We start from the raw sequence: 27,999 nt of genomic DNA on the forward strand, positions 1-27,999 counted from the left end.
CATTGGCCGAGACGGAGAAAAACATTGCATAAATGGAAAAGTTGGTGACAATGTTATGTATTTGGCTCAAAAACATGATTTGGATGTTGAGGGAGCTTGTGAAGCCTCGCTGGCATGTTGCACTTGTCACGTTTATGTAGAAACTCATTTTGATAAACTAAATGAAATTGATGAAGAAGAGGAAGATATGTTAGATCTTGCTCCATTTCTGCAAGAAAACTCAAGACTTTCATGTCAAATTATCTTAGACAAAAGTTTAGACGGGATAGTGGTGCGTCTGCCATCTGCAACACGAAACTTTTACGTTGACGGTCACAAGCCAAAACCACACTAGATTTATTTTTAAATTGTGTTGTTTCGCAGCTACTCACTTCTGTAGTACAGGCAGATGTTTTTAACTCGAACATGTTTGTTTTGGTTAATGTTTGTCATTTCAAGGCTTACTCTCAGAAGTAAAGAAAAAGTCTTAGAATATTTATGCTGAATAATAAGAAATTCTGTTTAACAAGATTTGACTGTGTCTTAATATCTTTTTGAAACCCTTCTCCGCATATTCATAAATAAACTTGATTGAAAGACTTTAGATTTAAGAAACCTCCAATTTCTTTTTGCATTTACACTGCTGTTAGAAACCTTATTACGCCATATATAAATAAGTTCTTAGTTGCATTCTACTGCGATTTTCTCACTGCATTTGATGTTTTTAGCATTGTGTCAAGTGTGAATGATATGATTGTGGTAACAAACTTTCCATGTATATTTTCATGGATTGATAAGTAAACTTTTTAATTGATTTCATGTGAATTAATGCATTACGCTAATTGAAGTATTATGTAATAAAGTTAGTTTTGCATAATTTTTACTTATTAAAGTGGTAAACAAAAAGATCAATGTCCCATTTAACACTTTGTTTCACGCTGTGACCTGTGATGAATATTAACATATACAATTATATACGTACCTGAAATGTTTGCAAAAATAACTGTTTAGTAACTACAGTAACATGTTTGTTGCTGAATTATTTTCCAATCATTTTATCAACATACTTGACACGAATGTCAGCAAATAAAACTAAGCAAACAATGCATTAATCTTGAAACTCTAATGTGACATCGTTTTAGTCATTTTAGCACAATAATTCAGCAGGTCAAACCCATGGTCATACAAATGTGTGTATATTTGTTTTAAATCTGTGAAATTAGTAGTTGAAAAAGTTGAACTGTGTGAATTTAAAATTTAAGAAATTTTTCCCTGGTGTTACAGTCCACTTGTAAATCGAAGCACTTGAAAATCTGATGGAAATAACTAATTTGACATATTGTTATAAAAAGCGTTTTGCAACAAAAGTGGATGTCAAGTTCAACTTTTTTTTCAGAATCTGTTACTAATCTAATCTTTTAAATAAAAAAATTATATCCAATGTTTTTCTAGTTTTTTAAAAAGCAACGTCATGTCTCGTTATTCGAAAAATGCAAAATTTTGGAAGCCGGGTGATGCAGTTCCTGTGGAGCATGAGGTAAAAGAAGAAGGGGAAGTGGTACATTATTCGGTTTTGTCCATGATAAAGCACAAAGAAAATTTGCCCATATTCCAATACAGAAATCATATCTTGTATTTGTTGGAGCACTACAGAACAGTCATAATAGTTGGTGAAACGGGATCAGGAAAAAGCACTCAGATCCCACAATACCTGCTGGAAGCTGGGTGGACAGAAAAACGAAAAAAGAGTATCGTTATCACGCAGCCTAGAAGGATAGCTGCGGTCACTTTAGCGAGTCGTGTGGCTGATGAATTAAATGTCAAATTGGGATGTGATGTTGGATATGCTATTCGATTTGACGATTGTACCGACCCAAATCGAACTGAGATAAAGTATGTCACTGAAGGTGTTTTGTTGTCTGAAATGATGACAGATCCTTTGTTAAACAAGTATAGCGTTGTGATGCTTGATGAAGCCCATGAACGCAGCATAAACACTGATATTTGTTTGGGATTGTTGAAAAAAATTCAAGCAAAGCGTTCTGATCTTCGTATAATTATCTCTTCTGCTACTGTAGATGCAGAAAAAATAAAAGAATTTTTTGAAACAGGACATGATTCAGAAGAGAGCGTTTATGTTATATCGATTGAAGGAAGGCATTTTCCTATTGAAGTTTTTTACACCAAAGACCCTGTTTCAGATTATGTTAAAACTACGATTGACACAGTATTGCAAATACACCTAACTGAAGAAAGCGGAGACATTCTTGCATTTTTAACAGGTCAAGATGAAGTAGAGAAAGCAGTCAAAGAAACAATATCAAGGCTGCGTCAGCTCCGTGACCAAGGAGTTAAAAAATACTTACAAGTTCTTCCTCTCTATAGCGCATTGCCCGCTGCAGACCAAATGAAAATTTTTGAGCCAAAACCAAATAAACACACAAGAAGGGTTATTGTGGCAACAAATATAGCAGAAACTTCAGTTTCAATTGAAGGCGTGGTTTATGTTGTGGATTGTGGCTATGTGAAGCTGAACATGTGTGATCCGAAGACAGGCGTGTACTCTCTAACCGTTCAAACTACATCTCAAGCTTCATTGCAACAACGAGCAGGCCGTGCTGGAAGATTTAGGTGGGTGTCATTATCTTTCTTTGCTAATTTTGATGTATATTATATAAGTCATTTATTGAAATGCTATTATTATAATATATCTCTGGTAGTTATTGGAAGGTTGGTCTTTAACAGCTGCAGTGGTAATTTCCATTAGTTATAATTGTGATATTTACAAAACGGTGGTTGTACGGCTATTAAAAAAATGTGTTGGGCTTTTGAAAGATTTAGTTGGTCATGTTTTTGTATCTTGTGAAAATAGTCAATTTTTCCCCAAATTAGCACTAAATTTGTTGCTTGCAATTTTTTGACGCAAGTTTATAATTTGTATTGATTTGTTGCTCATTAATATCAGTGGATAGTTACAATGTGAAAGATAATTTTTTCTGACGAATCTTTATGTTTAGGAAAGGGAAGGCATTTAGACTGTTCACTGAAGACAGTTTATCACGACTGCCACTTGCCACTGTCCCTGAAATACAAAGATGCGATTTGCTAACTGTGATACTTTATCTGAAAGCGCTTGGTGTTGACAACGTGGCCCATTTCGACTTCCTTTCGCCACCTCCAGCTGAGTGCATGGTCAGAGGTTTGGAGTTGTTGTACGCTCTTGGTGCTCTTGATCAAAAGGGAAATTTAACAAAACCGCTTGGACAAAAAATAGCCGAATTTCCTTTCAATCCAATGTATGTTAAAATGCTGCTGTTATCTGAAGAATACGAGTGCTCAGAGGAAATAGCAACCATTGTTGCAATGTTGCAAATACAAAAAATAACTGTTAATCCAGCCAATGAAAGAGGAAAAGCTAATGTTCAACATAGAAAATTTTCAGTCAAGCAAGGCGATCTCATTACTTTGTTGAATGTTTACAACTCCTTTGTTAATGAGGGAAACGAGACGAAACGTTGGTGTGGAAGCTTTTACATGAACTACCAAGGTTTAAAACAAGCTGTGAAAATAAGAACTCAGTTGTGTAAGTACATGTCTCGATTCAACGTCAAAACGGTCTCCTGTAAGAATGACATCAGCAAAATTCAAAGATGCATCGTCACCGGTTTGTTCATGAACGCTGCTCAGTTGCATAGCGACGGTTATTACCATGGTTTGTATAACAACAAATTGCTTGAACTAGACCCGAAATCGGTTTTAGCAAGAGAGCTCCCGAAATGGGTTGTGTATTGTAGCACTATGCAGTTTGCATCAAAGATTGTTATAGCTAACGTCACAACTATAGACCCAGAATGGCTTCCTGAATGTGCCCCTCATTTTTATGAGTGGGGGATCGATTTACCATCGGAGGCAAAGCGTGCGAGACTTGCATGATTTGAATTTTTTGTTGTGCATTGACGTTAAAATACTATTTAAGTATAATTGTGTTTAACATGATTACACTTTCAATGTTAAATATACCATTTTATTGTGTTATATTAAAATAGTTGCTTCTAAAGATGTGACTATTAGATGAATCTACCTGCAACCTCTTTGTCGCCATGTTCTGCAAAAGTATTTCATCTCTATTTCCTCAGCTAATTTTCAATAAATTTTATTGAATATTTTTTTGGTTTTTAACATGATATGTTTTTTATAACTGTATCATACATTTTAATTTTGAGTGAATTGTGAATTTTGATAAACCTACCAGTCTCCACTATATAATTCAAGAGGTCAGTAATCATTCATTGTTTCGTCCCTCGATTTGCAACTGCAAGCTTTTGCTTTAATAAAATAGGACTTATTTATTTAATTCTCTACTTCGGTTGTTTTATCAATTTGATTTTGTGTTTGTTATGCTTTTCTATTTAGCATTCTTCCATTAGTTGAACAGGTCATAATATTACATATTTGACACGCACAAAACAAGCTTTTGTTGCTTAAGAGATGACGTTGCTATCCTGCAATGTACCGCTATTTTAATGCTTGTGAATAACTTATTTGTGACTGTTACATTAGAAGTTTTGCTAAGTAATTAACTTGAACACAAAGCTATCTGTACCCAGAGAGCAAATCAATGGTTTTTTTTTAGATTGGTTTAACGTCCGCAGACGTTGGATCAATGTAAAAACGATTGATTTGCTCTCTAGGTACGCAACTATTGGCCGAGAAGTCACTTCAAGTGCAACGTGTTCAACAATAACAACAACATGAAAAATAGGGCACAAAATTAATTATGATTCTCTTTGTATGAAATCCTCGTCTTATTGCATTCAATCTTGTATATCAGAGGATAAAGACTCGGAAAAGTTCGTGTTCGCTGTAGTCGTACAGCGTTTGGCACAATGCATGCAATGTATAAAAAAATCTGAAGTCATTGATTTGTTGTTACATTGATCAGGGTTGCAACTTTGAAAAAATGTTGCTTTATTTTGAACGGAAGCTTTTAACTCTGGTTTTTGTTCAGTTTTATGTTTAGTGTTGAAACAATCTTTATTTTATAACTCGTTGTTGTGACGTTGACAATGAGCGAGGGACAACAAGTGGTCAATGTGGAGGAGCAAGAGAGGCTCCTTGATGAAGCCCTCCAGGTCGTGAAGACGAAGAGCTTTCAGATGAAGAGGGAGCTTGACAAGAATCAACTCATGGACGGATTGTCACATGCTTCAGATATACTTAACCAACTGAAAACATCTGCCTTAACACCGAAGAACTATTATGAATTATGTGAGCTTTTACAATCTCATTGAAAATACGTAACATTTTGAAGATAGATTTTATGGCATGAAATTGTGAATCTTTATGAATTCCAACGGTTGAACCAATTTTTAAAATACATACGGTTTTCTGCATTGACTTTTATTCAAACAATATAATATATTATAGTGTAAATAAATCATTAGTATTTTAAATTTTTTTGTCGTAAAAAATTAACCAACTATTGGATGAAAGAGTTCAGCGTTCCAAAAAGTTAAAAAGGCGAAAGTCGCTACTTAAATATGAAGCAGCAATCCTAGTTATTGTGATAAATTTTAGAAAATGTATCGGCATGTCTACAAACAGGCGAGAAATTGCTCTTTTATTGATGACATATCACAACTTATGAACTAAATTACGAAAGAAAACAACTTTAAAACAATTTTTTAACTTGAGAAAAAATTTTCCTGACACAATTATGCTGCGGTTCGTGTTGTGCATATACGAGTGTTTCCCAACCAATTATGATCTTTCAGATATGGCAGTGTGCGATGAACTCAGACACTTGCAACTGCATCTGAACGATGAGTTTCAAAAAGGAAAGTTGGCAGCTAATCTTTATGAATTGGTGCAATATGCAGGGAGCATTATTCCGAGATTGTATGTTTTTTTTGTTTTTTTTTCTGTCAAAGCTGTTTTTGTGTTTTTATGTGAACTTTTACAAAAAGTATGTATATCAGCGCTCGACTTTGGTATGCGGTTGAGATGGTTTTAAAGATGTTTTTAAAATGTTTTGCACTTTGCAATTATAAATGCAAAAAAAAATTATGATGAAACTTGTCGCTGAAACAGCAAGAAATTGGTTTTGGAAATGCAAGGACTTAAGCTCCTGATGCAAATTAAACCAAACCGACAAACAAACATAGTTGGTCCTTGCCAAACCAACATGTTCTAATCTCCAATGTGTGTCTCCAGGTACCTTCTTGTCACAGTGGGGGTGGTTTATATAAAGAACAAACCCGAATCCTGTGAGGGCATTCTTAAGGATTTGGTGGAAATGTGCAGAGGAGTGCAACACCCATTGCGTGGCTTGTTTCTGAGGAATTACCTTCTACAGTGCACAAAGAATGTCTTGCCAGACTCTGTTTCCGACGAACCGTGAGAAATCTATGTCTGTTTATTCATAGTGAAACCCAAAACTTGATAGTGCTGTGTGCGCATAGTTTCTTTCAGTCTGATAGATAAAGATGTTGTATGCCAAAATCGACTTTGATTAAGTAAAAAATGCCGAACCACTTTGCGTCTTTGATTTAAATGTTTATCAATGTCAACTTCAAGCCTTGTAGTGATAGAATCTGCTGTCTACTCTTGCGGAATGGCCCGATTCGGCGAGTCCGATTCGGCGAGTCCGTTTCGACTAGTCCGATTCGGCGAGTTCCCTATTCGGCGAGAGCCTTTTTCGGCGAGTGCCCTATTCGGCGAGTTTTTGAAATTTTTGAATGGAAATTATCGGGTACCGTAGCCTAATTACAATTGCCGTTTTTACATCGTTTCAACGTCGCTAAACGTTGAAATCGTGCAGAAAGGAATAAAAAGAAAATGTTTGAACTATTAAATTAAAATTCGTCATGTCAGTTCAGTTGTTTTTATTTTTGACCATCATATCAAAAACGATACACGTCAACATAGCAAAGGTAGAAGCGACAAAACGCGAGCGTTAAAACGTGCTTGAATTCGTTATGTCAGTTCAGTTATTTTTATTTTTGACCATCATATCAAAAACAATACACGTCAATATAGCAGAGGTAGAAGCGACAAAACGCGAACGTTAAAACGTGCTTGAATTCGTCATGTCAGTTCAGTTGTTTTTATTTCTGATCATGATATCAAAAACAATTCACGTCAACATAACAAAGGTGTAGAAAAAGGTAGAAGCGACAAAACGCGAACGTTAAAACGTGCTTGTGACCGAAGTAAGTTACTGAGTTGAAAGAAATTTGGCAAGGTTGCATCACCTTCAGAAAAATTTAAGATATGAAGGAAAAATAAAACGAAGAAAATGTTACAAAAAAAATAATGTTGATGTCTATAAGTTAGTACTTTTGAATAGTTAAAATCATAGGCGCCTAACTATTTTTTTAGCCGTGGGGGCGAAAGCGTGTTTCATCAGCAGCAAGGTAATTTCGGCGAAATGTCACGCAGATGGATGACGTAATTATGTCGTCACACTAGGATTGCTTTTATTGCCACACTCGGAGTTATCGCTACGTTCGACCTACCGTTAATTATTATAAACAAAGCTCGACCAAAACACATGCTATGCGTCTGCGTTGGCTAGCGGTTGATGGACTGCGACTCTTTAAGCTAAGCACAACATAAAGTTTAGCAACGAACTAGATTTATTAGCATGAAACAAGAGACGAAAAGGTTTACTAAAAGGTATACTGTAAATGGAATGAAAATACTAACGTGATCATATGCTTGAAAATATACCTGTTGAAAGCAAAATCATTCATGTTTACATCAATTCAACAGCACGTCACCTTTAATAAATTTAAAAGTTGCTGACATCCGTAAACAGCCCTTGAAAAATAGTTACAGAGAGACGTTTGATTAAGTTTTCGACTTGACACTGCTCCCTTTTCACTACAATATCGCAACTTATGGCTGACCAGCTTTCAAGTTTCAATTCGCTGTAATACGCCCGTTTTCGTGTTGCAGATGAAACAAAAGATGCGCATATTCCCCCGCCTTTGATCGGGTTTCTATGGCAACGGTCGTGTGTGCGCCATGCAGTTTGCGCGAGTCCGTTGTTGTATTGATTATGCCGCTTGTGCGACTGTGGGCAGTGCGGTTTGTACCAGCCCTTGTTACGTTGGTTAGTGGTAACCTAGGGCCGAGACTTCAAGTTCATTTTCACAGCAACCGATTCACTGCCGCGACAATTCTCTGCAGAGGTTTCGACTTTCGAAAGCGACAGCGAGGCTGTTTGCAAGCGCATTAAGTTAAACGCACGCTGCGTCAACGTAGCAAATTATGTTGTTTTTGGGTGCATTCAACATCTGATGACATTGAATCGACGCAAAATGGTAGATTTTTACTATGTCACAGGCAGCAAAATCAGTAATTTTACATTGATTCAACGTCTGCAGACGTTAAATCAACGTAAAAATGACAGATTTTTTTGTCTGGGGTGGGATTGTAGCATCGCTACTCGTTCTAGTGATTATTTACTGCGAAGCTGTTGCGGTTTGCATTTAAAAATGTTTTTCTGCTGCCGATCGCTAGTTCATCTATTGTTTTATGTATCAATGCCGCATAAAAAGTTGCTCCCACGCGGAAATATGCGTGGGGGCCTGGCCCCCACGGCTTAGGCGCCTATGGTTAAAATGATTAGTTTGGATCAACAAATGTGTGACCTACACTCCTACAGCTTAGATTGAAAGGAAATTATCGGGTAGGCTACCGTAAAAAAATTTCAAAAACTCGCCGAATAGGGCACTCGCCGAAAAGGGCTCTCGCCGAATAGGGAACTCGCCGAATCGGACTAGTCGAATCGGACTCGCCGAATCGGACTCGCCGAATAGTAGCAGACCCTTATTGCAGGGCTAAGCCGGATGCGGATACTTCGTCTTCCTTGCGGAATTCCATTGAATTCATCCTTCTCAATTTTGCTGAAATGAACAAGCTATGGGTGCGAATGCAACACTTGGTGAGTGGTGGTGCGATTACATGACTTGTGTGATTTTTCAAACGGGATTAGAAGTAAACTGTAAGAGCAACAGCTATCACTCTTCATCCATCGACTTTATCTTCAGGGCCACAGTAGAGAGCGAGAGAAACGTGAACGCGAAAGGTTGGAGCTTCGAATCTTGGTCGGGACAAATCTGGTCAGGTTGAGCCAGCTCGATGGAGTGGACGAGAACACGTACAAAAAGGTGAGCTTTGTGTGTGCATTTCATCAAATCAAAATGCTTCTTGACAATGGCGCAGGGTCACAGTCTTGCCATATTGCTTCATAACCAATAATAGTTTTTTTAAAAAACGTTAAACTTATAAGCAGGTATAAAAATCTCTCGGTAATGTGGTGATTGGTAGGTTGATGTTAAAAAATTAGTATATCCGTTTTGCATAAAACAGATTGCACTTAATCGTAAAAGCGTAACGAAGACCAAAGTTATGATGGAATAATTTGAGGGTTACTTCAATGCAATAATGTGCTAGCACTTGCTAGTCACTGCTTTCTAGATGGCCCATCTAGAAACCTGCTTTGAATTTTCGGTGTTTTGCATTGCAATCGAAAGGTCAGGGGTCACATGATCAGGTCCGAGTGTATTTGTTATGATGAACAATTTTACTTCCGCAAGGTGGTGCTGAGCGGTGTTCTGGAGCAAGTAGTCAACTGCAACGATCCAATCGCACAAGAGTATCTGATGGAATGCATCATCCAAGTATGTTTGGCCGTTCCACCTTTTTGTGTTTGACAAGCAGCTTACGTTTTCTAAATTTTTCTTTGATTGGCGCTATCGGTTCTACTCGGTTACTGATCTAATCCCTAGCGTGCATATCTGCGGAAATTGTGTTTGGTGTATAAATAAAGGTAAAGGTGGTTCCATGCTTTATTCAAGTATCGCGTATGAGGCGATAAGGTTCTCATTACACTAAGCCATCAACAGTAAGAAGAGTAGGGTGGCCAGTTCCTTTCTCACGGCGGCTTTTCCTTCAGCAATTATGCCCACCCAATTTACTACACCCTAGGTAGAGGTGAGCGATGTTTGCAACAATCAGCTTAGCCGGGAGTCGAACCAGGTTTGCATAATTGGAAAGCCAACGCTTTATCCGCTTCGCTATCCCACCGCCAATATGGTATATGGATATTTATTTATTGCTGTTCGTTGTTTTTTTTTTTATAATATGCTGCAAACGTTTAATAGTTGCATAACCAAGACCAATTCGTTGAATACTATTCTCTCTCCGTTATTATGTCCTGACAATTATATTATATATATTACACTGTGGAACAAATTTCCAACTTTAAAAACATTTAAGAACCAGTAACGTTGCACTTTGTAAATTTAGGGGCGCTGATTCTGAATATGGGTTTTTTTTTTTTTCGATCAGGTCAGGATTTTTTTAATTTTTTTTTATAATATTGTGCTTAAAAGTCCATGGCTAATCAACGAAATTCAAAACCAAACTAATCAAATCGCTTATTTATCCTTGCAAAGCAACATGTATTGTTACAAAGAGAAGCATTGAATGGTTTTCACTGAAAACTGTGGATGTGGTACATGGTATGCAATAGGGTGGCCCCTTTTGAGGCAATTTTTTCATTTCAACTTGCCTGGGTGATGAATTTTTGCCTTAGCCCAAAATATTAATAAATCCAAAAATTTTTTGAAATCTGACCCTGTTTAGACCCTGCCCCAACAGCATTTTTAAATCGAGCCCCCTAAATCACATTTTGAATAATAAAATTAGTACTATTTCAGCTAGATATATGTTGTTGGTATTCATTTTTATTGTTTTTCCGAAAGGAAGACACTTGCATGCCTTAATTCAAGATTTGAACAACTTTTTATAAATTCATTTTATAGTATCAATGTAAATGCTTCTTAAATTGACCAATAAAGTGATATGATTTGTTTCTGAGAGTTAGGCAAAAGACAAAGTGATGAAAGCACTACTAATTTATTAACCAAGAAGTAACAGCACATCGCATTTCACACAATAGAATCTATGTTTGCTTGGATTTTCTGGTGACACGATACTTTTTCCCCATCCATGGCTTTTTTCTTCCTTCTATGGTGCACAAAGCTTCACCAATTTGTCGTTTTTGCCCAGCTATCCACCCAGTTACTGTTGTTGTCAGTTTAACTCCATGTTCTACAGATTGAGTGTGACCTGGATAATTTAGTTGAAGAGAAATGCTCCACAAATGGCTTAATGTTAATGCATGGTTTGGTCAGGGGAGGTTCATTCAATGGAAGGATTCCTTTTTTGTTTAAGAGGTAAGATATTGTGGAGCACCCACTGCCATATATGGTTATCATTTTTGTATAAGATGTTGCCTCAAAATTTAATTTGGGAAGGTGAAACTCTCGCACTGAAGAATTTTGAGATTAATTTGACTGCATTAGCACTGATGGTTTTGTTATCATAGCCCAGCATTGCCAACAGCACATTTTCGGGATGAGCAAAAAAGTAATTTTGTTGAACACTCTGTTGAATGACTAGGAGCACTTCATTGCCATTGAATGGATTCTTTTGCAATGCATTTCTTGAAAAGGATTTTTCGGCTCATCCATGATAGTACTTTTATATTTAGCTTGAATGTGACTTTTCCAATAAACGCCAACAATATATTTTGCAAGAAGGCTGATTTTTTTTGTAAGGTGCATTTGGTATCCATGGATATGTAAACCCTTAGAACCTGTGATCCCAAACTCAGCTGGCGAGAATGGCACAGTGGACCAATTTTGTTGTAGACAAAATCAGAGCTTTCATGATCATCTCTGGAGTTAACAGTTAATTAATAATAACAAAATTGGTCCACTGTGCCATTCTCGCTGGCTGAGTTTGGGATCACAAGTTCTAAGGGTTTACATATTCATGGATACCAAATGCACCATACAAAAAGAAATATAAAAAAATCCCGAAAATGTGCTATTGGCAATGCTGGGCGATGATAACAAAACCATCAGTGCTAATGCAGTCAAACTAATCTCTAAAATTAGGCGCACCACCAATGATGAAAGTCAATCGCAAAATTCTTCAGTAGGAGACTTTCTCCTTCCCAAATTAAATTTTGAGGCAACATCTTATACAGAAATGATAACCATAGGCCTATATGACAGTGGGTGCTCCACAATATCCTACCTCTCAAACAAAAAAGGAAGCCTTCTCTTGAATGAACCTCTCTGTCGGCTGCACAGCCGCGTGGTGCGAGAACTGGAATGGCAATTGAAAGAGCGCCGGTTTGACACCGCTCAAGAGCATGCGGATGTGTTTCTGGCAGAACACTTGAAGGCATGCCTGAAGGTTGACACGAAGATTGGCTTCCTTGCTTTCCCGTCCACTTAATCTAAATCTTCCACCACCGGGTGGAAGCCTGAATACGACAAACAAATCTCCCCTGACCAAATCATACATTAACATTAAGCCATTTGTGGAACATCCTATTCATTTAAATTATCCAGGTCACACTCAATCTGTAGAACATGGAGTTAAACTGACAACAACAGTAACTGGGGGGATAGCTGAGCAAAAACGACAAATTAGTGAAGCTTTATGCACCATAGAAGGAAAAAAAAAGCCATGGATGGGGAAAAAGTATCACGTCACCAGAAAATCCAAGCAAACATAGATTCTATTGTGTGAAATGCGATGCGCTGTTACTTCTTGGTTAATAAATTAGTAGTGCTTTCATCACTTTGTCTTTTGCCTAACTCTCTGAAACAAATCATATCACTTTATTGGTCAATTTAAGAAGCATTTACATTGATACTATAAAATGAATTTATAAAAAGTTGTTCAAATCTTGAATTAAGGCATGCAAGTGTCTTCCTTTCGGAAAAACAATAAAAATGAATACCAACAACATATATCTAGCTCAAACAGTACTAATTTTATCATTAAAAACGTGATTTAGGGGCTCGATTTAAAAATGCTGTTGGGGCAGGGTCTAAACAGGGTCAGATTTCAAAAATTTTTGGATTTATTAATATTTTGGACTAGGGCAAAAATTTATCACCCAGGCAAGTTGAAATGAAAAAATTGCCTCAAAAAGGGCCACCCTAGTATGCAATAGCGGATCCGGGGGGCACTTGGTGACGTGCCCCTTCAAATTTATTTTTTAGATTCACTACTGCAATGATACGAATGGCATGGGTTGTAATTGTAAACATACAAAGCCAAATTGAATTTAATATAGATTATAACATACCACCACTACTACGGGAAAGCATGATTGATAAAACTTTCTGTTATACACAGTAACTTGTACTTCAAAGGTGACATGATAGCGCCTGCAATAGCGCAATGCACACATTTTTGCAAAAATTTGAAATCAAAATTATAAAAAATGGAGTGTGATAGATAAAAACGGAGTCCATATTCTTGCTCAGCACTCCGGAAATATCCAGAAACAACCTATTACTTTTTTGAATTGTGTTTCACAAGGCATCTGTGATATATGGTTCTACTTAGCACATTGTTGAATGCTAAACAGCCGAGTCCACAGGCTACACAAGGTTAAATGCGCCTAAACCGAGTTGTTTGTTTGTTGTTTTATCTCCAACAATAAATTGTTTGTAGGTTTTTCCCGACGAGTTCCATCTTCGTACCCTGCAAGGTTTTCTTCGCGCGTGCGCAGATCTTCACCCACGTGTCAATGTTAAGAACACCATCGTTGCTCTCATCGACAGGTAAAATGAATGTCTTTACTGATGGCCCTGAATACGCAAGACTGTGTATTAGGGTGGGTCGAAATTTGGACTTTTTCATCGATTTCATTGCTGCAAACTTTTTTTTTGCGAATAGTCATAAAACGACATTCCTGAAAGTTTGAGCTTGATCGGACATCGTCTTCATTTCTAAAAATCGCGATTTATAAAGGTACCTGAAGCGATTTTTTCGAGGCTTGAAAATGCATTGTTTTTAATAGGAAGTTGTTTTCACGAGATTTGAAAACGTCATAACTTACTTAGTTCTTATTGTAAAAAGATGATTTATGCGTCAACAGATTCAATACAATTAGGAGAATCCAATTCATTGTGTACTGACTCCGAAAATGATGACGTCATCAATGACGTCATTAAACAGTAATTTGCAAATAGCGATAAAACTGATAATCCTACATGCTTCATCTCTAAGTTATTTGATAATGAATTGATGTACTTTCCAAACATAAACATCATGCTGGTACTTGATGACGTAATTGATGACGTCATATACATTATTAAATTACATTTCAGTATGATGGCTTCTGGAAAATATTGCGTGTTTGTGATAGATAATGGATCGTTATCAATTAGTTATGATTCGCTTGATTTTAAACAACAATATTGCTCTTCAAAGATTTGTTCCACACTGCCTTTCCGGGTGTGCAAAATAGGCATTCTTTTTAACATATTTCAACGCAATGTCTCGAATTTTATCATGCAAAAGTGAACAGCACTGCAATGATTTAAGGATATGCTTTGGTCCGTCTTTGTACAATGGTTCACATTTTATATTGAACCAACATGGAGCGTATTGAATGACTATATGCGCAACAATTATTTTCAAGTTTTCTGCAATATTACTTGGCAATTTGTGATCACTGATGTATAGTTTGTAGCAACGTGAAGCGAAACTTAGCCACCACTATTTAATTAACGAACCAATCTTTGCGTACATCAGTTTAGATGAAACATAGCCATTCCTAATGACATTGGTAATCTCGTGCAGATACAGTATCTTTGATCAGTCGATAGATCTTTTACTATGTGCTCCGGTAGCAAACGATTTCCTGGCCCCATCTTCACAGGCACAAATAAAGGCTTGACTTCTTCAAATTCAACTCTACTTAGAAGCTTTCCTATGGGCTCTTTAAATGGTGTGTCACCACTGTTAGGTCCATCTAATGTAGCGAAGACGTGTCGAAGGGGTAACTCATTGGCTGCAACTGTGCAACATGCATATAAACCAACTCACACGATGACCAAGGCGTTGTTTCAGTCCAGTTATCACACCTGATTTAAATCCAGTGTTTACATTCACGGAATCACACGCAACTACTTTGACACTATTTTTTGATACAGTCCATGAGAGCATTTGTAACATCTTCAGCTGTTCATGATATTGGACTGACAGCAGTTACAGTAAATACTGATTTCCAGGTTTCTAAACAACACTGTAGTGTTCTACACGAACAAAAATCTTGCCACCTGTTCTTGATTCTATCTTAACAGTTTCATCTTAATAATGTAGGTGACGTCATCAATTACGTCATCAAGTACCAGCATGATGTTTATGTTTGGAAAGTACATCAATTCATTATCAAATAACTTAGAGATGAAGCATGTAGGATTATCAGTTTTATCGCTATTTGCAAATTACTGTTTAATGATGTCATTGATGACGTCATCATTTTTCGGAGTCAGTACACAATGAATTGGATTCTCCTAATTGTATTGAATCTGTTGACGCATAAATCATCTTTTTACAATAAGAACTAAGTAAGTTATGACGTTTTCAAATCTCGTGAAAACAACTTCCTATTAAAAGCAATGCATTTTCAACCCTCGAAAAAATCGCTTCAGGTATATACCTTTATAAATCGCGATTTTTAGAAATGAAGACGATGTCCTATCAAGCTCAAACTTTCAGGAATGTCGTTTTATGACTATTCGCAAGAAAAAAAGTTTGTAGCAATGAAATCGGAGAAAAAGTCCAAATTTCGACCCACCCTACTGTGTATTAGACCTCCCAATCTCCGGATTTTCTTTTGTTTTCATCTATATTGTGACTTTTCTGCATGGGTTTTCAATGCTGATTTCAAAAATATGCATAAAATTTTTTTTCGATCAACGTCTGGGAAGTTATTCGCTGTTGCTAAGCAACAACTTTTCAAAAAAATTACAAAAATCCTCTTTAAAACCCCTTTACTTTTAACCTACGGTAGTATGCTGATATCTAGATTATCTGAAAGCATTTCTTCTGCTGAAGAATTTAAATTTTTTTTTATTAAAATTGGACAATCGGTACCAGAGTTATGACCGTTTAAGTACCCAGATTACGCTGTCACGCATGACTGATTTTTGTTAATTTATTGCCAAATGATACTAGAAAAATGGTGAAAGTTGCTGTCAAGGGGTTTTTGGGGGTAAGGAGTTCAAAAAATATATTAAAAAGTGTCTCAGAGCAACAGAAAAAAAGTTATTAAAAAATCGATACGAATAGTCATGCATGAATGATTTTGTCGCATCCGCTTCATTCCTACAACAAGATGTATTTCTTAGGTACCACAAACGTTAAATGCCTGGAGTCATATACAGTATAACGTGGAACCGATCATCTCAATGTAGCTAACATCTGGGTACCCATTGCACTTGATGTTAGAATACACGCTTCATTGCTCGGAAAGAGCTCTGATCAAGTGCAAGATGGTCACGGTCCGCCACAATTTCAATAGCATCTCTCAACCAGCATAATGTAGTCTATGCATCTAAATCATGTGGCAAAAAATGGATTAAGTCAGCTGAACTTAACGATAACCTTCTGTAATGCATTTCAGGTTTCACTATTGATAAGTTAGCATTTTCTACTTGTATCTTGTATGATTATATAACGTATTGTATACACTTCTACTGTCTAATATTCAGTGTGTATTCATGTATCCATCATGGAGCTGAGGAAGAGTAAAATGAACAATGGTGGTTTGCTTGGTAATTTGCAGCCTTTAAAACATTTTAAGGAAGGACAATTTAGACCAACTACTGGAGATGTTCTTCAGAAATGCATATATCATCTTCAATTAAATCCTCGTAACCACCAGAGTGGGAAGCTTGCAGCTTGGGATACAGCAGTATGTCTAGCAAAAGTATGGCAGCCTGCATGCATCCCACTGATGACAAAACAAAATATCCAAAACAAAATTATTCGTTTGGTTGATCTTCTTCTTCTTCGTTTGAACCTTGTTCTTCGCCACTTCAAGGATCGAGGGGCTCTGCCTTTTACCACCCTTGGGCAGTGGCGGCGACGCGGTCTAGATGTTTGGGCAGGTGTCGAGCAGCCATTGAATTGATTCGTCATCCAATTCACGCAGACCACGCACACCATTTGGCGCATGGTAGATGGCGCAGTTACAGATGGTGTGGTCTACGGTTTGTTCCTCCATGCCACACTCACAGATCGCGGATGGAGCCATCCCCCATTTGTGCATGTTGAAGCGAAATAGTCCGACGCCAGTACGCAGGCGGTTGAGCCGCACCCAGGCCTTCCTTGGCAAATGCATTCCGGTTGGATGGTGGCTGGTATCGGAGATGAAACTTTGGAGTCTTGAGGAGTTCTTCTTCCACTCTGAGTTCCATTGGTGGTCCGCCCACGTAGCCGCACTGATGGATTGGTCTTCAGCACTTTTCATCAGGAGTTGTGCGGCACGTTTGGTTGATGAATACAAGAAATAGGCTACAAACATGCCAAAAAGGAATCTGCTGCCCTAATTAAATTTCGAGAAACACTGACAACACGATTTATGATATCTGCTAAGAATGCCGAAAATCTTATTAACAAAAACAAAACATTGCTACCAGAAGATAAGGCATAAGATATACAGTTTCTTAAATTACTTGAAACAAAGCAACCAGCATCTCTTGGACCCCTTGATAGAAAGAAGTTAAAACGCTTCAAGAATTATGCATTGAAAAATCGAATAAAGGTAATAAAGTATGATGTATGTTTGTTCCTAGTATGCTTAACAGCCCAATGATTTTTAAAATAACATACCTATTATTTTTTGATACGGATGCATAAACAAGACATTTTTTACAGATCAATGCAGATTCTCAGTGCAGATTCGACTTAATTTACTGGGAAGATGACGAGGAGAGTAAATTAAGTCCTGAGGTAGATGACTGAGAATCTGCATTTATCTGTAAACAACGTCTTGTTTGTTCTTCCTCAGCTTCATGATGGATACATAAATACACACGGGATATTAGACAGTAGAAGTGTATACAATACATTATATAATCATACAAGATACAAGTAGAAAATGCTAACTGATCAATAGTGAAACCTGAAATGCATTACAGAAGGTTATCGTTAAGTTCAGCTGACTTAATCCATTTTTTGCCACATGATTTAGATGCATAGACTACATTATGCTGGTTGAGAGATGCTATTGAAATTGTGGCGGACTGTGACCATCTTGCACTTGATCAGAGCTCTTTCCGAGCAATGAAGCGTGTATTCTAACATCAAGTGCAATGGGTACCCAGATGTTAGCTACATTGAGATGATCGGTTCCACGTTATACTGTATATGACTCCAGGCATTTAACGTTTGTGGTGCCTAAGGAATACATCTTGTTGTAGGAATGAAGCGACTGCGACAAAATCATTCATGCATGACTGTTCGTATCAATTTTTTAAAAACCTTTTTTTGTTGCTCTGAGACACTTTTTAATATGTTTTTTGAACTCCTTACCCCCAAAAACCCCTTGACAGCAACTTTCACCATTTTTCTAGTATCATTTGGCAATAAATTAACAAAAATCAGTCATGCGTGCTAAGCATTGCTAAGCAACAGCGAATAGCTTCCCAGACGTTGATCGAAAAAACATTTTATGCATATTTTTGAAATCAGCATTGAAAACCCATGCAGAAAAGTCACAATATAAATGAAAACAAAAAAAGTCCGGGGATTGGGGAGGTCTATTGTGTATGGCTGCTTACGCCCGCTAGTTGAAGATTTACAGTTAGATTAGAGAGGTCGATGCGGAGACGGGGTGTGAAGGCGATTACGGTGTGTGGATCCGGCCATCCTCCGTAACGGGGACATCACTGGATTAAAACTGGAATACTACTGAGTAGACGAGAAATCAAGGAAGCCAACCTTGTGCCGCACTGCACAAGGTTTTACTCGGGCCAGCCGTTTAGTGTCCTGACAAAGAGAACCGCATGCTCTGCAGCGGTATCGAACTGACGCCCTTTGGGACGTCGAACCAGTGCCCTCACCATTCGGCAATGCAATATCCGATATGCTTCGTTGAAAAACATTCAAATTGAACAAGTTGGATTAAATAAATAAATAAAATTAATTAAAAACTTAATTTGTGTTTACATATTTACAAATAGTTTTAACAGTCTAGCGTTTGTTTTTAAAACTATTTGTAAATATGTAAAATAAATTGTTATAATGCTCAACCCTGTTGTATTGTTGTGTCTTGCCTGTTCTTTGGTACAAGAAAGCATACTCTCTCCCGACACTATATTAATTTGTGTTCACATTTATTTACAAGTTCTGACTATACGTTTGAAGGAGTAACATCCTTTGCATTCTTGGTTCAGACTAGCTCAGTTTGCCGGCCGTGATGACGAATCTGGGATTCCTAACGAAATTATGTTGTTCGACATTTTCTCCAAGGAAATCGCCAACATCATAGATGTATGCCATTTTGTTGTCTGTTTTTGTGTTTTAAATAAAAACTTCCTTTTTTTGTTATCAGTTAAAACTTTTAGGGAAATTCTAACATGGAAGTTTTCAGGTTCATACAACCGAAATCTATGTTAAAAAAACGTACGTTTTCATCACTTGTACGCAGCATGATGACAAATATTTGGTTAAGTTTATGCGTCCGACCGAAGTCGAAATACAATGTTTTGAAAAATGAAATATATATCATAAACACTAAACAGACATAACCCAGCAACAACACTACATTTAACATTATAAAAACAAAAAACAATAAGTTAACGTTTTCGGCTAGTCATACAGCTTTTTTCAAGCCTATAAGAAAAATATTTTTTAAAAGAAATACCAAAGAATCATACACCATCACAGCAAAAATATGGTCAAATCTAAACATTTGAGAAACTTGCTTAACTAGCTCACACAAAATTCGTCATTTTTACATCATTGATACAATGGTAAAAATGACGGGTTTTTCTCTCCGAGTAACCGCATTGCTCGCCCCTTGTTAAGGTGAGAACTACTATGCTGCTGGAAGATGTAGTATCCTTGCAAACCGCCTTGGTGAAGCTTGCTTTCAAGTGCTACCCCGACCGTGTGGACTACGTTGATAGAGTCTATGAGGCGACGATGGAACTGTTTGGGAAGCGAAATGTCGAAGCGTGAGTTGATGTTATTTTATCGTTATTTTATGTTATTTTTATGTCACAGCTTCTACAATTCAATCAAGCATGCCCCAAACAGCAAAATCCGTCATTTTTAGATTGATTCAACGTCAACGTCTGCAGACGTTGAATCAATGTAAAAATGAAGGATTTTGTTGTCTGAGCTCCTTTTATGTATCCCCGAGCTTACGCCCAGCAGTTGATTCGATTACGTCATGATTTGAATGAAGTGAACAGAAAGGTAAGGAAGCCAGTCTTTGTATCCACTTTCAAGCATGGAGTGAAGTGAATTGCCAACACATGACCGCTCGCTCCTGATGGGTGTCGAACCGAAATCTTTTCGATCATCATCGGTCAGGCGTTACATCACTACGCTTGGTAGTCAGCAATATCTACCATCAATCCAGCTCTTAAGGCTTTTTTTCTTTCGTTTCGTCTTGCGATGTTAAAGCTGTGTAAAATAGGATTAAATTTCGACAGCAGGCGCAAAATGTGTTTATAGTTTATATAGTTTCATTTAACAATAATAAATTGTTTTCATCATCTTTTATTCCTTTTTCAGAGTGAAAGGTGGAAGCGCACTGTGCAATGAATTGTATAACTTCTTGGAAGTTCCTATACAAATTTACAACAATATTTTGACCGTGCTTCAGCTGCAGTGAGTTGCTTCCTGTCTTTTAAGTCCAGCCACACTTGCACAAGGTTTTAATCGCCATGACTTGTGTGAAAACTGTGTGAAGATTGCTAAATTGATAAGAATAATATTTGAACAATGCAAATAAATGTGATACAGTCTGTAGACCCGAAGCATGCATCGCATGCTGATAGCTTACTATGTGATAAAATCAGCAGAACTACATTTAACTGAGAAAATAACGTCTGTTTGATTTTGTAAATGCTTTGGTAATCCCCGTAATAATTAGTAATAATTATGAAGGCCACTATGATTATATGTTTAACCCGCAAATATAAATTGTTAGACGCCCATTGCTTATGCTGTCAATTTTCTTACTGGTATAGATAATTCAAAAAGTCAACGTTTGCATTTGGTAGTAAGATAACGGTGTGTAGGATATCAAGCTCTCTTCATTTCTTTTAAATTTTACCCTCTTACTTAGTGACGTTTTGTATTTACGACTGTGCGCATGCCAAAGCGCATAAAAATAATTGTTTTCGTGAAAAGTTCAAGAATAACTGTAAGCTATCCATGTGGTGGATTGTTGAACTTATACCGTGACTCATTTTCCTGACATTTTTCTTTGTCCACTTGTCATTGCCTCACCTTCCTGTTTCTTAGATATTTTTCACCATTGTACGAACATTTGGACTACGACTCGAGAAAGAAAATCGGCATCAAGATGCTCATGAACGCATTAGAAAAGGACACCTTTGTTCCGACCTCAAAACAGGTTTGTTACACCAATAAAACATCGCCATATTTACTGTTCAGTCTGATTTACAGCTCGTGTCAAAAATGTTGCATCAAGACTGAGAATAATTGTCTTAAGGCGCAATAAATGTTGGCTAAAATACGTTTCCAATGTATTGACGAAAGTTCCTAGTTCTTGCCAATGTCATACGGAGTAATAGCAAGGAGTAATACGGAGTAATAGTAATCATAGTAATCCACCGCTTTTGGACCAGTTCTTCAGTAGCACAAACACACTAATTTAGCTTGTTGGTTGTTTGACCTTTCGAAAGTTGTATTTGCACCATCTTGCATATAAGTCTTGCTTTACTCATGAAAAGTGCTGCGACATGGTTTATCAATCGTCTCTGTTCAGGTGGATTCACTGTTGATGTTGATATCTCCTCTTGTGCAAGACCAAACCGATCAACCATCAGATGTGGACATGGAAGACTTTGTGGAGGAACAATGCCTCATCAGCCAGTTCATTCATCTTTTGTACTCCGACATCCCTGACCAGCAATATTTGGTAATGTATCCGAGTTTTAGAAATAGCGCTAGAAATAGATTATGTTTACGTAACGTAATGCGTGTAAAAATCCGATTACGCATTTACGTAACGCGTCATTCTCTGCGGAGATGAGTTACGTAAACGTTGGTTAAGCGTACACTGAAAGACCATACCTTACATTGGATGTGAGTTCTACAGCTTGTAAACGATATCTTTTCCTCATCACAGAACAAGTGCGTTCTGTAAGTGAAATCTGCTTCACCCGTACGTTGCTCAATAGTCAATATGATCATTGTATATACGTAAAACTGTTTCTCGCAGATTCTGAGCACTTCTCGCGGCCATTTTGAAAAGGGAGGCGGCAAGCGGATGGCATTCACTCTTCCCGCCTTAGTATTTTCCGCTTATAAGTTGGCTGTCCGATACAAAGAAATTGCAGACGAAGTAAGTTCACGCACATTTTTCTTGTTTGTGCTGGTGATTTAATAACACACAGTGTCACAAAAAAACAAGAAGATGTATACTTTTAATTTTTATACGAATACTGTTTTCTTGGTTTTGCTAAGTGGTTAGTCACCACAGATACTTTTTTGTCACTAAGGCGACTCCTCGGATGTGTGAGCGAGAGGTAGGTGGTGCTAAGTGCTTGCTTTCAGCGCTTTATTAGGCAGACAGTTTCAGTGCTGCCGTACCGAGGCGCAGCTGAGTACATTATTACTCTGAATTCATTTCTTTAAAGTGGGAAAGAGATTCCGTGTCGTTTTTAAAAAGTCTCTGGCATGACTTGACACGGTGTCGAACCCCTGTCTTTGTACCCGCTACAAGTAATTGTGGTATCCAAGCAGACTAGCAAAGGTTATGGTAACTAATTGTTTGCGTACCGATGGTGTCTATATTTTAATATTGCGTGATTTGAACGACATATTTAGCTGGTAATGAGTGGGCGATCATCCAGTGTTTCCCGTTTTGTTAAAAAGTAACTCTTGGAAAGTAACAACACATGTTTGTCCTGTGACGTCGAGTGACTTTGCTTGGTTTCAGGATCCGAAATGGGAGAAGAAATGCAACAAGATATTTGAATATTGCCGTTCGGTGATCAACACTTTGACCCAAGGAGAAGGTACAGAACTCCCACTGCGACTTTTCATCCAAGGAGCACTCTGCGCATCAGAACTCCAGTTTGACAACCACGAAGCTGTAGCGTACGAGTTCATTTCTCAGGTATCAGTGATCACAATGTGTTGGAAGATGTCGTCATTTTGAGGTGTTGAAACGAGATTGTTCGTGTCTCGGCCACTTTAATGCATTGCTTTAAACCAGGGGTTTTCAACCTTTTTGCACCGCGACTCCCTCAGAGCAATCAACGTAGCCTCGTGACCCCTCATAAAAATATTCCATAAAATCATATTTAACGCAAAATTTAACCAAGTTTGACTCATGCCAACGACCAGTTATGTCTCATTTTGCTGTTCTACAGTAATATGAACTACTGAAATCAAAAACATCTTTTTGCGGTGTTGTCACCGCTTTTATTGCATTTCCTCCGATTATTTCCATTCCCTAGCAAGCTTGGCTAGAGGAGAAAAAAAATTGAATAAAAGGTACATTTTTGCATTTTTACTGCTTGAAGTTGTAGCAATTCTTTATGGATTTATTGAAATTAGTTTCAGTGAGGTGTTTGGTGCTGCATCTTTTTAACAAACTTGTAAATGCGTGGAACGTTACTGAAAAAAACTATCAAACAAAGTAGCCTACACTACACACATACATTTTGAATGTAGTTAGATACGATACTGACAAATCCATATTTGATACAGGATTCCAATTAACCTTGCTATTTTACAATATCGTGGTTACTGGTTAATTTCTGTCTGCACAAGGCAACGTACAAGAACTCTGTGGAAAATATCGAATGTTTCTTAAACAATAGAACAGCCTCATGTCCAGAAATGGTCGATTGCGAAAAACAAAGTTTTTAATCTTTTCTCGAAGAAAAGAATTGAGAACATTACACTGGATTATGAGGCGTTTTGTGACTCCGGGAAAAACGACTCGGGACCCCCAGGTTGAAAACCACCGGTTTAAACAATATTTTGTCTCGTGGATAATATGTTAATCTTGCCTAACTTAAACTCGCTCTTTTCAGTTGGCTAAATTTGTCTTTTTTACATTGATTCTACGTTTGCAGACGTCGTATCAATCTAAAAATATGATTTTTCTTACTTTATCCTCTTCTAGGCCTTTTCAATCTATGAGGAAGAGATATCGGACAGTCGAGCACAGCTAGCTGCCGTTTTGCTGCTCGTTAGCGCCGTCGAGCGGTGTCGCTGCTTCAGCGAAGACAGCCACGCGCCGTTGCGCACCCAATGCGCCCATGCGGCGTCACGACTGCTCAAGAAGCCAGACCAATCCAGAGCAGTCGCTCACGTGGCTCACTTATTTTGGTCGGGACAGATCCTCGAAGGGAACGGAGAGCAGGTGACGTCAATAGATAAAATGCAATGACTTCATTCTGCTGCGTGTGAAGTGGTTGCAGTCACGTTATCCCATCCAGGCTCTGCAGCTATTCGTAGATCGGACAGCGATGTGTTGTTCTATTCGTACATCGAACACTGACTTCGTTCATTCAAATGAGGAACGAAGGTGTATGCGTGTTCATAAAATACCTATTCATTGACGCACTAGTATTTCACAGGTTGCAACGCCTGTTTTGTTTTTCTGACTCAATAACAACACTAAAAGTCCCTGAACAATCCTAATCCTGGAAGTTTTGTATACTATCAGAGGCTATGAGTCATGACATGAACGAAATTGACTGCGCGAACTTTCGCTTTCAACTAAGTTGTTGATTTAGTTTTTTAACTATTCTAACCAATAACAACTACCACTAAGTGCCGCTAAATCGACAGTGTCGACAATTGACTACAACCATTGTAGTCAACTGCAACGTACGTTCATACGTCATAGCAACATACGTTCATCCAAGCATGACCACCGAAAGCTTCATGAAACAAAATAGTGAGGAAAGATTTTCATGTTTTCAGATGCACGACGCAAAGCGGGTTTTGGAATGCTTGAAGAAAGCCATCAAGACGGCTAACCAATGCATGGAGGCTGCCGTTAAAATTCAACTATACGTTGAGATATTGAACAAATACATGTATTTTTACGAGCACGGTTGCGATGCGGTGAGTGCTCATGTTGGACAGTTGATATCACCAGAAAGTTCAAGTTGGTTTAAATTGACATAAACACCCAATGGTAGGGGCGTCGTCACAAAATCTAAAACAGCGGTAAAACTACATCCTTAAAAAAGTTAATTTCACTGCTGTATTTTAAGTAGATCACCAAGTTATTTGTGTTCAACTCCCAAAGCACAGTTTCTAGTATGAAAGATGACGCCAATCTCCACACTGCTTTCAAACTTTTTGTTGAAATGCTCACCGGTCCCTTTCAAATCTTCAATCGCGTGTTCTCTTCCGACATTACCCAACTGCAACAAGGTCATGCTGCAAATAAATAAAACTTTTGTCTGGTAGTCGGAAACGGTTAGGCTACTCAAACAGTGGCTGGTCGGGACGAAACTCTTGTGCCTTCTTTGCAGGTGACCATGGATATTCTGAATCAACTGATATCCAAAATTCAGGAGCAAATGCCTGAGATCGATGAATCCGATGATAAGACTATGATCAAAACCCACTTCGAGAACTCATTGGTCCACATACGCAACCGCATGGAGGGCGGGGACACCGAAGCGTCGTGTGATTACAATGGCGTCATTTTGTGATCTCTCGGTCGAATATCACTGTCTTTAACGTGATTTCCGTTTGTTAGAAATTTGACTATTTTCGTATCAAATCAACACTTCATGACATTATGAGCATAAAAATACGATTAGATTTTTTGAAGTGCTGCCACACACATTGGCAACTGAGATGTTGTGTAAAAACACTGATTGGCTGAGTTCCTTCGCTACTGCTTGTTACTTTTGTTAGTAAATTATGATTTTGTTCCTATTTTTGTGTAATTCCAAATTCATTGAAGTCAAAATAGTCTACCATGGTTTAAACCTAAATTTTTGGCTTTGATTCTTGTTGCGACTTGTTTATAGATTTGAATATTTTGTTGTGTAATTATTTTCGATTTGCCAAGTGAAGTTTAACAAACGAAAAACCATGATCCGTCAAACTTCAGATGTGTTGCCATTGTTTTTCTGAAATTATTCTGTCAGAGACCGTCTTTGCTGAAATTTAGACAGAAACAATTCCATCATCCTTGAACAAGATTTGTGATGACCGTTCAAAAACCTACATTTTTACATTGAGCCAACTTCACGATATTATGTAAAAATGGGAGATTTTCCTTCTGGCCTATCATCTTATTTAAAAGTTATATTATATCAGTTCCATACAACGTATGTTCATGTTTCGTCTGCTGATGCTTGTTTGATGTCACCTTAAATTACGTGATCGCTTACCGTAAAATTACGTTGATTGGCGTTGTTATTGTGAAATGCAAAATAGATTTAAATTTTAAGGTAGATCCCTTGCCGACCAAGCATGTTAGGATTTCCCCTTTTCAAAATTTAATTATCCGTCAAAAATACATCCAGCTCAGAAAGAACAGGTGCTTTATCCTAGATTACCCACGTTTTGCAATCGTCGTCTGATAGAGAAACATTGTGGGCCTACTCCACTTACTTCACACAGTGAAGTAAGCAACGATCATGCTGCTAAAAGCGAAACTCAATCAATTGCACTACTCCACTTAATTTTACAAAGTTCAGTTTTTGCGACACACTCATTGAATATTTTATTAATGGCTTATTCATGGGAAGTAATAGTTGTCGGGTTTCATGCAAAAGTTTTCAGATTAACTTCTCGCCGTTGACAACTGTTGAGTTTGTTGTGGGCTCGAACTGATTCCAACACCAGGTCGTGTGAACGAAGCCGAACTTTTAATTCGCACAGTGGCTCAATTGCTTGAATCGCACAGCAAGGGGCTGTTTTTTACTATTACATAAAGCCATTTCGTGGTTTCCGTCATGTTGCGAATTTATAATGATGATGGTGACCCCTATCTCAACCCGCATGGACTTTAACCAGCTGTTTTAGTAATTGCGACTTGCGCGACTTTTAAAAGCTTGAGCGTGAAAGAACAATTCATTTCTTGATACAAGGTTGATCTGGGATTGTGATTTCTGAATATGCTGAGCGCAGACTTTACCTAGCCAGAAAATCTATTCTCTTTACATGTAAGCAACGGTGAATGTATGTTCATTGTTCACACCCCAGCCATATGCCATGGAAGACGTAATCAGAACTTTTGTTTCGGCACTTGGCTCATGTTAGGCCTTGGTGACGTGGCCAAGAAGTAACTGCATGGACAAAAAAAAAATCTGATTTTTGACAAAATTTCCCAATAATGAGGTCGCGCAACAACAAGTGAATGAGTGTGAGTCAAAGATGTGTCGTTTGTCGTGGTAATCTATTAACGTTCATGTTTCACTATCTTGATTATTTCATAGTGTTAATGTAGAAACTACATATCATTCTTGCAATAAAACGTACACCTCGACTCGAAAGTGCATCGAATAGTTTCATCAACAGGGCTTGCCGCGCTGCCAAGATGGGTATAGATTTCCAAGGTTTTGATGCTGGATACTTGACAACTTTAGATTTTAAACTTTGTGTGAAGCCTACATAATTGCATCACGAAATAGCGAAGTTGTAGACGACCAACTGTGACAAAAAGTAGCAACACCAAACTAGGACGGATGACCTTAAAGAGATGTGCGCTTGTGCATTGGCTGGGTAACTCTTTCTTCATACGTCATAAACCCACTCAAAAGTGGCCATAAAGTTGTCTCCGGAAAAGAAAAAGGATTGCACTGTACAGCAATGTATTGTGTCCATTGTAGAGATGGATGCAAGTGCGAATAGTTAACAGCGTCATTGCAAGTGGCTTCATCACACCCAGAAGGCAACAAAATGCCATATTCTTCACGTTTATGACACGGGTAG

General features: G+C 37.8%; 2 protein-coding genes across 2 annotated transcripts; both read left to right on the top strand.

Moving 5' to 3' along the window:
- The first annotated feature begins 338 nt into the window (after positions 1-338).
- LOC145786605 (putative ATP-dependent RNA helicase DHX35) lies at positions 339-4,987 on the top strand. The gene is made up of 2 exons (XM_082598292.1): positions 339-2,610; positions 2,997-4,987. Exons 1-2 carry the CDS (start codon positions 1,451-1,453, stop codon positions 3,910-3,912), a joined length of 2,076 nt encoding a protein of 691 aa, XP_082454418.1. The 5' UTR covers positions 339-1,450; the 3' UTR covers positions 3,913-4,987.
- Positions 4,988-5,014: 27 nt separating this feature from the next.
- LOC145786604 (vacuolar protein sorting-associated protein 35-like) lies at positions 5,015-27,554 on the top strand. Its single transcript, XM_082598291.1, has 17 exons — positions 5,015-5,247; positions 5,754-5,877; positions 6,193-6,375; positions 8,824-8,929; positions 9,036-9,155; positions 9,585-9,668; positions 13,534-13,643; positions 19,272-19,368; positions 19,906-20,054; positions 20,620-20,715; positions 21,355-21,466; positions 21,842-21,994; positions 22,298-22,420; positions 23,018-23,197; positions 24,215-24,454; positions 25,021-25,164; positions 25,581-27,554. Exons 1-17 carry the CDS (start codon positions 5,046-5,048, stop codon positions 25,761-25,763), a joined length of 2,406 nt encoding a protein of 801 aa, XP_082454417.1. The 5' UTR covers positions 5,015-5,045; the 3' UTR covers positions 25,764-27,554.
- Positions 27,555-27,999: the final 445 nt, after the last annotated feature.

The sequence above is a fragment of the Aplidium turbinatum genome, chromosome 17 (assembly GCF_918807975.1).
Source record: "Aplidium turbinatum chromosome 17, kaAplTurb1.1, whole genome shotgun sequence".
Classification (NCBI taxonomy): Eukaryota; Metazoa; Chordata; class Ascidiacea; order Aplousobranchia; family Polyclinidae; genus Aplidium; species Aplidium turbinatum.

Coding starts and splice junctions, on each gene's coding strand:
- LOC145786605 (XM_082598292.1), top strand. CDS start 1,451: ATGTCTCGTTATTCGAAAAATGCAAAATTTTGGAAGCCGGGTGATGCA. Junction 2,611..2,996: donor GGCCGTGCTGGAAGATTTAG/GTGGGTGTCATT, acceptor CTTTATGTTTAG/GAAAGGGAAGGCATTTAGAC.
- LOC145786604 (XM_082598291.1), top strand. CDS start 5,046: ATGAGCGAGGGACAACAAGTGGTCAATGTGGAGGAGCAAGAGAGGCTC. Junction 5,248..5,753: donor GAAGAACTATTATGAATTAT/GTGAGCTTTTAC, acceptor ATGATCTTTCAG/ATATGGCAGTGTGCGATGAA. Junction 8,930..9,035: donor GGGTGCGAATGCAACACTTG/GTGAGTGGTGGT, acceptor CTTTATCTTCAG/GGCCACAGTAGAGAGCGAGA.